This window comes from Bombus fervidus, chromosome 17 (assembly GCF_041682495.2).
Source record: "Bombus fervidus isolate BK054 chromosome 17, iyBomFerv1, whole genome shotgun sequence".
Taxonomy (NCBI): Eukaryota; Metazoa; Arthropoda; class Insecta; order Hymenoptera; family Apidae; genus Bombus; species Bombus fervidus.
Window position 1 is genome coordinate 8,775,734 of NC_091533.1, and position 10,376 is coordinate 8,786,109.

General features: G+C 29.3%; 2 protein-coding genes across 6 annotated transcripts; one reads left to right on the top strand and one right to left on the bottom strand.

Annotated features, from left to right (window-relative positions):
• Positions 1-68: 68 nt before the first annotated feature.
• Positions 69-4,936, bottom strand: Impbeta11 (importin beta11). Of its 3 annotated transcripts, none has more exons than XM_072020465.1 (18): positions 4,785-4,936; positions 4,567-4,693; positions 4,263-4,363; positions 4,059-4,172; positions 3,571-3,977; positions 3,224-3,487; positions 2,994-3,149; positions 2,863-2,903; positions 2,576-2,758; positions 2,391-2,502; positions 2,098-2,318; positions 1,857-2,021; positions 1,519-1,711; positions 1,208-1,445; positions 1,044-1,140; positions 685-962; positions 460-586; positions 69-349 (listed from the first exon to the last, which is right to left on the bottom strand). In XM_072020465.1, the coding sequence occupies exons 2-18, from the start codon at positions 4,687-4,689 to the stop codon at positions 245-247; spliced, it is 2,925 nt and encodes a 974-aa protein (XP_071876566.1). In that variant the 5' UTR covers positions 4,690-4,693; positions 4,785-4,936; the 3' UTR covers positions 69-244. The 3 variants fall into 3 exon arrangements, with proteins under 3 accessions (XP_071876566.1, XP_071876565.1, XP_071876568.1); XM_072020464.1 differs by having other exon boundaries at positions 460-601; XM_072020467.1 differs by lacking the exon at positions 4,785-4,936 and having other exon boundaries at positions 460-601; positions 4,059-4,161.
• Positions 4,937-5,412: 476 nt separating this feature from the next.
• Positions 5,413-9,429, top strand: LOC139996238 (small ribosomal subunit protein eS6-like). 3 transcript variants are annotated; one of them, XM_072020469.1, is made up of 5 exons: positions 5,413-5,566; positions 8,225-8,429; positions 8,544-8,689; positions 8,882-9,082; positions 9,177-9,429. In XM_072020469.1, the coding sequence occupies exons 1-5, from the start codon at positions 5,561-5,563 to the stop codon at positions 9,372-9,374; spliced, it is 756 nt and encodes a 251-aa protein (XP_071876570.1). In that variant the 5' UTR covers positions 5,413-5,560; the 3' UTR covers positions 9,375-9,429. The 3 variants fall into 3 exon arrangements, with proteins under 3 accessions (XP_071876570.1, XP_071876572.1, XP_071876571.1); XM_072020471.1 differs by lacking the exon at positions 5,413-5,566 and adding an exon at positions 5,834-5,857; XM_072020470.1 differs by lacking the exon at positions 5,413-5,566 and adding an exon at positions 7,856-7,879.
• Positions 9,430-10,376: the final 947 nt, after the last annotated feature.

The window sequence follows — 10,376 nt, forward strand, 5'->3', positions numbered from 1 at the left end:
GACTTCAATTATTAGAATTTATATATATATATATATATATATACTTTAAACAAATGAATAAGATAGAATTTTGAAATGTCAAGTCTTTTATTATCAACATTATTAGTACAGTGAAACAGCTAATATAATACAATAAAATAGTGCCGTTTTATAATAGAGCGCCGTAAAGCTTTTTTTTACACGTAGTGTGGCGTTTAACATAATATTTTGTTTTTCTTCTCTTTCAATTAGACTTTCTCCTTTTTCATAAAGATACGTAAAGTTTAAGTTCTTTATCAATTTCTGGGTGAAGAGTTAACATCAATTGATTGAACTGGTTATCTCCAATTAATCTGCGTAAAGTAAGTAACTGAAATAAAAACAAAGATTTTTAATATATAACAAATACATAATTGAATTAGGAGGTTTCTAGCATATAATAGTTACATAATTGTAACTAAAAGTGAACTATCTCTTTACCTGATTTTGTAATGTATCTTTCAAAGATATACTAGGCAAAGGATCGCTAAAATCAAGTCTTCTTTTTCGCTGTTCGTGTTTATTTCCATATTCTTCATCGTCATGCTGAGATGGACTAGACTGTCCACTAATTGACAAAGATCTAAAATAAGTAAAAATGCTAACCTTTATAGCAGTATGATTTTTTATTGCAATTATATGTTTGTACGAATAATTTCTACGTACTCAATGGCATACCCAATATTTTCGCATCTTATGTCGTCAAGTTTGGTGATGTCATTGAGAGTTCCAACGATGTTAGATATTATTAGTGGAAAATAATGAAGAACGCAGGGAGGACTATCAGGTCCAAGAAGTGAACAAAGTGCAAGAGCTAACAATTTACGTCTTTCTAGTAGAGGAATATATGGCATTCGATTAACCCATATACGTATTATTTCTCCCAATACAACTTCTTCTCTAACTTCGTTTCCACCCATTTTTCTGGTTAATTCGCTTATTACCTAAACGATTATTTTAATGCTTACACAAATTATATTAACAAATTGACAAATACATATATACAATATATGAAATGTTAATACCTGTATAAAAATATCTTTGTAAAACCATAAAACTCTTGCCACGATAGATAAATACATAGTCATCGTCATTGTAACTTCTTCTTCCTTATACATATTTCTATCAAAATTCAAATAAATATTAATGTATATAACTTGTTATAATATACTGAAGCAACTATACTCACTCAAATATAGTTATTAAAACAGGTTTAATAAGTTCTGCACCTTGCCGAGGTGAAGCACATAAACATAGTTCAAACACTGTCATTATCATTACAACTCCTTCCGAGTTCAAATCTCCTAAAAGTGACCTAAGTGTTTCGATTATAATCGCTCCTCTTTGACTTAAAAATTCTTGGGGACTTAATATTACATATGCTTGAACTATATACAAACATAATTTTAAATGTTCAAATGATTTTTCTGAAAAATATAAAGATCATCAAGTTTTCTGAATGTTTATAAGAATCATTATCAAATATAATTATTTACTAACCTAATACAGCAGGCAAATTTTTAGCTAGTTCCATTATAGCCAATGTTGGCGCAGCTGCATTTTGCAGTAAAGCTAACCATAACCGCAAGCCATCTTCTAACAAATAAACGTGACAATTTTGATTGACGTCACAACTTAATGCAATAACACCTACTACTAGTGGTTCTATAAGGACGCTTTCAGAACCTAAAGCCTAAACAATAATTCAAATATTATCTATTACTTAAGATTTTCAATAAAATCATTGAGTTATATATTTGATTTATCAATATCAAGATGAATAATTTGATTTATATTAATATAGTTTAATTCATTAAACAATATAAAAAAAAATGTACCTTTTCCAGATGTACAAGTGTTGAAATTATAGCACATCTTAGCATATTATGTTCTTCACATTCTTGCCAAAGTGCTGGCAAATATGAACTGAGGGCTCCAACAAGTGGGTTTATTTCACTACCAGCACGTTCAATCATAAATGATAATACGTATAACACATACATCTGAAAATTATTTAAAATATGTTTTTGCGAACTACAATATTTTGAAAGTAACATATAACAGTATATACATATATACCTTGGTATCACATTCTTTTACTTCTTTTAAAAGGGAAAATAACAAAGAGAATGCTGGTTCTAGATATGGCGAGAATTCTTCCGGATTAAATTGAAAATCATCTATCGCAAGTTTTAAAGCATCGCTTGCTGCTAAACGAACACCCAGATCTTCTTCAGGACTCAAAACTTCAACCATAAGTTTGTATAATTCTGGTCTTAATTCTGTACTTAACTTAACAGCTGCAATTTTGTTACAATACAAAATTATTACATAATAAATCCTACTTGTTTAAAAAGCTGCACTTTACTTACTTGTCCAGCGCCCAATAAGCCAACATACTCGTCTTCTAATTATTCTATAATTGTTACTTCGAATTTTCAACTCTTCTTTTAAGGTAGTTGAAAACCATTGATCAAAATTTACCTAATAAATAGAAGCGTGATAAACTGGATGACTGACTATTTACACTGATTTTTTTGTGATATTTTGTTCTTACCTCATCGTATAAATCAAATGCAGCCAAGCCAACTGCATTATATACTGCATCTTTTACTAGAATAGCATGCAAATTATTCGGGTCAACTGGTTGATGATGTCTTTGCATTAATTCAACTAAAACTGGTACAAGAACTTCTCCAAAATGATGGAAAATTACTACAAACAGACACTCCGTACAAGGCTAAAGAAAATAAAATATTAATTATAAAGTAAATAAAAATGTACAATTTTACAATTATAATTCATTTATAAATATTTGTAAATAGTCGGCTATAAAATATTTACCCTTAAACTATATTTCCATGATTCACCGCCATCATCGACAACTGAAAACAGTATAAATAAAAAATATAAAACATTGTATGTACACATATATATATATATTCATATATGTATGTATGTATACAAATATTTACCAAAACTTTCTGGATCTGTATCCCATAATTCCAATTCAGCAGGTGTTAGAAGAAAATAATGTGTTACAAGCCTTGAACAAATTTCAGCTAATGTTTCAGGTGTAAAAAATTCTTGTCTCAATTGATTTGCTCTCAATGTTAACGGATTTTTCGTATCTGTATTAACAAATTTTCAAGCTTAATAAATCACACCCATAAATTTACAAAATACCATTATTCGTCATATATACCTTTGAGAACTTTAGCTGGTTTATAGTATGTAGATAATAAAATGCCTTTCATTAAATTTAAACACTGTATAACAAATCTTTCAAAAGCTAGGGCTTGACCAGCTTCAGTGAAACAATAAAAAACAGAAAATTCTAATGATGTTGGTATTAGTTCTACATAACAAAATGGATGCATTTCTAATACTCCTATTAATACTTTAGTTAAATGAATTATAAATTTATCACATACGTCCATCTGTATACCTCTTGAAATTAATGTTTTTCCTAAAATTATATAAAAATCATTATTAAAAGAGACAAATATATAACTGATATTAAGGGTAGTATCAGAGGAGAAATATACTAACGACATTCAAGACAAGTTCTTGCACGTTCAAAAACAATTTCTAAGAATGACATAGCATCATGGGATTCTGAAGGCTTATTAAACCCATTTACAATAAGTGTTCTAAGAATTCTCAATAGAAGTAACGCTTTTTCCAAAGCTTCCTGTATCTGATTTGTGTCTGCTCCATTTGATGCCATTATAAGAAAAGATTCTGTGTAAGTATTCCACACATTCAGAATAAAACTGAACACACTACTGGTTAATTCTTGGAAGAGTCGTCTGTCAGGAACTAAACGTTTAGAGGCTAAACACTTAACAACATGATGTAATATTAACAGTGCCCGATGCTGGGCCAAAGGATTTTGTCCTCTTATAACATCCAATAAGGTTGGAATTAATGAACGCCATTCTCTAGGCCAATCATATCTGCACAATATTATTTCGTTTAACTTATTTTATGAATCAGAGAGAAAAATAAACATAAATTATTTAATCAATATCAATTACCTTGCAATTTTAGCAATGAGAGCTGCCAATTGGATAGCTAACTGATTTACAGGTTCTTCAAAGTTTACTATTAAACGTTGTCTAAGAAATTCCTTTTCGTCATCTGCAATTCCACTGTAGTAATAATGCATGTTATTTAATTGTTAATTTACATTTAGATGTTAATACTATTAGTAAAATTTGATTGCGTTAAAGAGTACTTACTTTGGAGCATTCTTTCTCCAATATTTATCAACACCATTTTTGAAACATAAAATAGCCATCCATCTAATATTAATACTCAAGGAATGATTAGAAAACACATTCTGAAATAATTATTAATATTTTACTCACAATATAATAATTACACTTTCGTTAGTAATAAAAATAAATAACCTAAAATAATCTTACATATATAAGCAAATAGTTTATGCTTATATATGCTAATTAAAATAAAAATTATCAGGAATAAATTTTTGCCTTCTTACAATCTAATCAAATTTATTTTACATTTATTTATGCAACTTACATATAACGCAGTGTAGAATCCCCTTTCAGTTTCCCATTGTTTTAGAGTTTGTTCAGCTGGTTTCAAAATAGTGGGATCCTGACTACCCGCTTGTTGAAGGATTTCTATCACTGCGACATCCATCTTCCTACAAAAAATTAATATATTCAATGTTTTACATTAAATTCAAATAGCTCATTGTTGTTTGTTTTCCTCTGAAAAGATTGACTAAACTTAACTTTTTTCGGAAATATCTATGTATTAAATCAATACATGACGAAAATCATCAAAGACACTCTACATCAAAATGTCACACACGCCCGCAAGTCGGCATTTCAGAACGCTGCCCCCCTCCTGCTCTCGTCTCTTTCTACAAAATGACAGTTATTGTTATAGTGTAAACCACCTTATTACACGTAAAACGCGATTCTAGTCTAGATTTACTTATCCATTATTCATATATCGTCATAAGGTACGATCAACCGATTATGATAATGTTATTTATTCATGTACTTAAGCAAAAATTCCAATTTTTCCAAAAAACTATCCCAGAACTAAAAACTAGTTCTTTCTAATAGATAACAATATAAATAATACTTTTGATAGAATATGTTTCAATATTTACTTATCTTTTAAAAATAAAGAAACAATAATGTTTCTTCTTGCATTTATGTATTTTCTATGTAATAAAGTATGTACATACACATTAGTGATTTTAAATATTTGAAAGAAATGTTATTAATTTTCTTCACATCTGTTTGTCAGAGAAATGTAATTCATTGATGAATTAATTTACTACTAAAAATTTAAGTTATAATTTCTATGAAAACATAAGTATTAATATGATTTGTTTACAGATTTACGAGGAGTTTGTTTATTGCTATTTTCACTTTAAACTTTCATTGGACTTAAACCGGATATCCGGTGTACGCACTCTACTACGCACTCAGTGTCCGTTTGTGCGATATACGGTCTTTCTGTTTATAGCTCGCTGCATTGCTTGATACTTGTCACAATGAAAGTACGTATCCAATAATAATTTCAAAATCTAACAAATATTACAAACAGTTACTATAAAAATTTATATATTGAAATGCTATAAATAATTTTAGATATATATAATTTATGAAATATTCGTTTATCTGCATACTTAACCAATATTAAAATATGACTTATTTTATTTATCTTCGACATAAATAGCATCAAGCAAGTTATATCCAAATGTAGAATACTTAACCCCTTATCCTACAATATCGTGTGAGACATGGTATGTCTATCGGGCCAAATATAAATAACACGTGTGACAGACATGGTAAGTCGTTCGGAACAAAAGTAAATATGTGTGAGAGACGTGGTACGTTCTTCGGGCTACACGCGACAAATATTTACTAATTTTCTTGGCCGCATTCTGATATGCAGAAACTATTTGCTTATATATGAAAAATATTAGAAAGGTACCCTAAAAAATGTCTTCAAAAAGAATATTAAGCGTTGTTGAGGACATTGAAAATTCAGCTAACATTGCAAAAAGTGATTTGATAGATATTTTAAATAGTGATAGTGACAGTAGTGATATTTCACTTCCTGTACGAAAACGTTGTAAGCGACTGATTATTGAAGATGATACCGACGATAAAGACCACAGTAATCATCAACAATCAGAGCTATGGATCTGGAAAGAAGAAACTAATGATCCAAAAATCTGGAACTATACAGCGATTCCTGGCATAAAAGTGACAATTTTGAGTCAGTTAGGTGAAAACAAAAAAGAATTAGACTTTTTTAATGTAATATTTGATAATATATTTTGGGAAAATATTATCACGGAGACGAATCGATATGCAAACCAAATAATGAATAATGAAAATAGAAGACTAAAAATAGATAAAAGTTGGTTTCCTGTAGACTGTGGTGAAATCAAAATATATTTTGCAATATGTATAATAATGACTGAAGTTAAAAAATCAACAATTCAAATGAATTGGCCTAAGAAAACATTTATAGAAACTCCATTTTTCAGAAAAACAATGCCATTCAAAAGATTTCTGCAAATAACTAAATGTTTGCATTTTGCAGATAACAATTCAGCTAACGATACAGATAAATTATGTAAAATAAAACCTGTGATAAATTTTTTGAATCAAAGATTTAAAGAAGTATATACAATGCAAGAGAACATTACTATCGATGAATCATTGATGAAATATAAGGGACGCTTATCCTATAAACAATTTAATCCATCAGAAGGAATAAGATTTGGTATAAAATTTTATAAATCATGTGAGTCAACATCAGGTTATTGCTATAACCTTAAAATATACACTGGTAGTGATAAAATAAATTCTGGTGACAATGCATCTGAAAGTGTTGTCAAAGAGCTATCACAGTCAATGTTACAGGACATAGTTTATATTTAAACAACTGTTCACCAAAACGGTTTAAAACTTTCATTAACAATAAAACTAATGTTGTTGGAACAATGTACTCGAACAGAAATAATATGCCAAAAGATTTCTGTAAAGTAAAATTAAAGAAGGGTGAATATATAATGAGAAGTTGGAATGGAATGCTGGCATTAAAAAAGTTTTCTTTTATCTCTTTGATATTGCTCTGCTTAACTCGTACATTTTATTCAACAAAATAAGTACTAACAAAAAACAGACTTATGCTGAATATAGAATTGAAATAGCTCAATCATTACTAAAAAATGTACCATTACCAGAGTATAAACGAAAAGGACGATTATCGAACGGAGATTTACCAGAGAGACTGCAAGGGAAACATTGGGGTCATTTTCCCAAGCATATGGATTCAACACCATCGAAATTAAAGCCATCAAGAGTCTGTAAAGTTTGCACAAAATATAAAAAACGTAGTGAAACAACGTGGGAATGCAAAAGATGTCAAGTTGCATTACATGTACCAATATGCTTTGAAAGGTACCACACAATTGAAGATTATTAAATTTTTGTAAATTTTATCAAGACGTTCATAATTTAAAATACATGTTTCTTTAGAAGTTGTAATAAAAATGTTATTGATTTATTATTGACTTCAAGATAATAAATCTTCCTTGTTCAATGATCAGTTAGTAGTATTTATTTATCAAATATCCTGCAAAATAAAATTAATTGTGCCTTACACATGCATTTACAAAAAGACATGAACCATTTGCACAATTTCGAACACTCAGCCAAACCATGAAATGGTTCGGCATGTGACTGACCTTGTTGTTTATGGCACGCACTATTGAAATTTAAATCATAAGGCAAGAGGCTAAATTTTCTTTATATAGAGCATTAAGATTTACAATTTTCATTATTATACTATGAAAGTAAGCATAACCTCATTAAAATGTTTTAGACGTTTAATCTATATTTCACTGTACAAGTATAAACGGCCGACCTTTGTGAATATACTTTATGGCTATTATCAAGCAAAAAATAAATATAAGTCAATTGAAGCCTTATTACTAGGTGATATATCTACTGTTATTTTATAGCATAGTAATCACGAGTTTCTTACTATTGCCCTTGTATTTTGAATTTTTGTTTTAACTCTTTAATAAAGCTTTATATGGCTATGTATATATAACATTTATTTGATTATGTACATTGAATAAATTGACAAAGGCTGTTAAATCTTTGCATATGCTGTATGATATTTATGTGTTTTCTAGTTGAACGTATCATATCCTGCAACAGGATGTCAGAAACTGTTTGAAATCTCCGATGAGCATAAGCTGAGAATTTTTTATGAAAAGCGTATGGGCGCAGAAGTAGAGGCTGATGCTCTCGGTAACGAATGGAAGGGATATGTCGTTCGTATCTCTGGCGGCAATGATAAACAAGGATTTCCTATGAAACAGGGCGTTTTGACTAATGGTAATACAAGCATTTTCTATTTTAATTTCGCTTGTAACAGCTTTATGTGTTTATGCATTTTATAGATTTGGTATAATGCATTGATTTTAATATTTTAAAAATTCCTGTAACTAGGGCGCGTACGTTTACTGCTCTCAAAAGGACATTCATGCTACAGACCTAGACGTGATGGTGAGCGTAAACGTAAATCTGTCCGTGGATGCATCGTCGATTCCAACCTTTCAGTACTCGCTCTCGTCATTGTCAAAAAAGGAGAAAAGGTATTAATTTGACTGTACTTTCTACCCATGTTTCAGGGTGTATCTTAGAATTGACTTATTATTTTACAATACTATCGTAAACATGGAAGATTAAATATCATTTCTTGATTTGAAAAACTGTGTTCTATAATTTACACTTTGTTTCAGTGTACAGTGAAGCATTTAATGTATAAGTTGATTAAATTCTTACAGGATATCCCAGATTTAACTGACAAGGAAGTCCCACGCCGTTTAGGACCCAAGAGAGCAAGCAAAATTCGCAAGCTATTTAATTTATCCAAGGAAGATGATGTCCGTCGATTCGTTGTGAAACGACCAATTCAAAAAGAAGGCAAACCACAGCGGTCAAAAGCCCCTAAAATTCAACGTCTTATTACCCCACTTACACTCCAGGTTTGTACATATATGTATCTGTATTATATTGTTGTTTTGTTTTGGTTAAAACTTTTCCAAGAGTTTATAATAAAATAAAAATATTTTTATATAGAGAAAGAGACATAGACTGGCTCTAAAGAGGAGGCGTTCTTTGGCTCGCAAGCAACAAGCAGCAGAGTATGCGAAGCTATTAGCACAACGGCAAAAGGAAGCTAAGAATAGGCGTCAAGAAGAACTAAAACGAAGACGTAGCGCTTCTATGCGAGATTCTAAGTCATCCAGTCAATCTGCACCTACCATTCAAAAGTAAAAGACTGTAATGTATGGTCTAATAAAATATGAAACTAATAAATTGTGTATAAATATGTTGTAATACTTTGTTGGCCTTATTTATATGTTCCATATTTGTAATATTCATTTATTCACTATTATACTCATTTAAACTTATTTAGCATATACGCAAGGTAGTGGCTTATCATTTTAATTAACTAATAATTTTTAAAGATTCTGAAATGATTTAGGCCAAGTTATAGTGTTTAGCAAAATTAATGGTAATTTTAAAATTATTTTTAGTTTAAGATGAATATCGAATTTAATTTCTTAACATTATACTAAAGTTTAGTTCTAGCAGATTCTAAATTTATTAAATTCAGTAGAACTTTTTACTCCATGTTTATAGTAAAATAATCTTTTGTCTGATACTTTTTGTTTTAATTCCACATACATTTTTTATATAAAGGCATCACAATATATTCCATATCCTATTTGATTTTCTGTAATGAACCTAACTCTTCCATTTCGAATAATATATACAGAGATACATATGTAGATTATAGATAAAGTATGTATAATCTGTATATTGAAGCTTTAGCAGCCAAATAATATTTATGTTTACTGCCTCATCTCATTGGATAGTCACTATATATAAGCATAATCTACATAACCTCATTATTTGTACACTAAGATAACAATTTTGTTGATGTTATCGTTGATTGATTAATGAAAAGTCTAGTATGAATTTAATTTTTAATTTTCTTAGTTACTCGTAAATATTGTTGACGATATAATTTAAAATTTTAATAAAGTACAAAATAATGATTTAATCATTCTATTATAACCATACGTATGACCAAATCATATGTATGAATAGAACTGAAAATATGTTAATAAAAACAATTTATTGCTCTCCTTTCTCTTTCTACAAAATATCAGTTATTATCATAGTGTAAACCAACTTATTACGCGTAAAACGCGATTCTACTCTCGATTTATTTATCCATTATTCATATATCGTCATATACGATCAATCTAC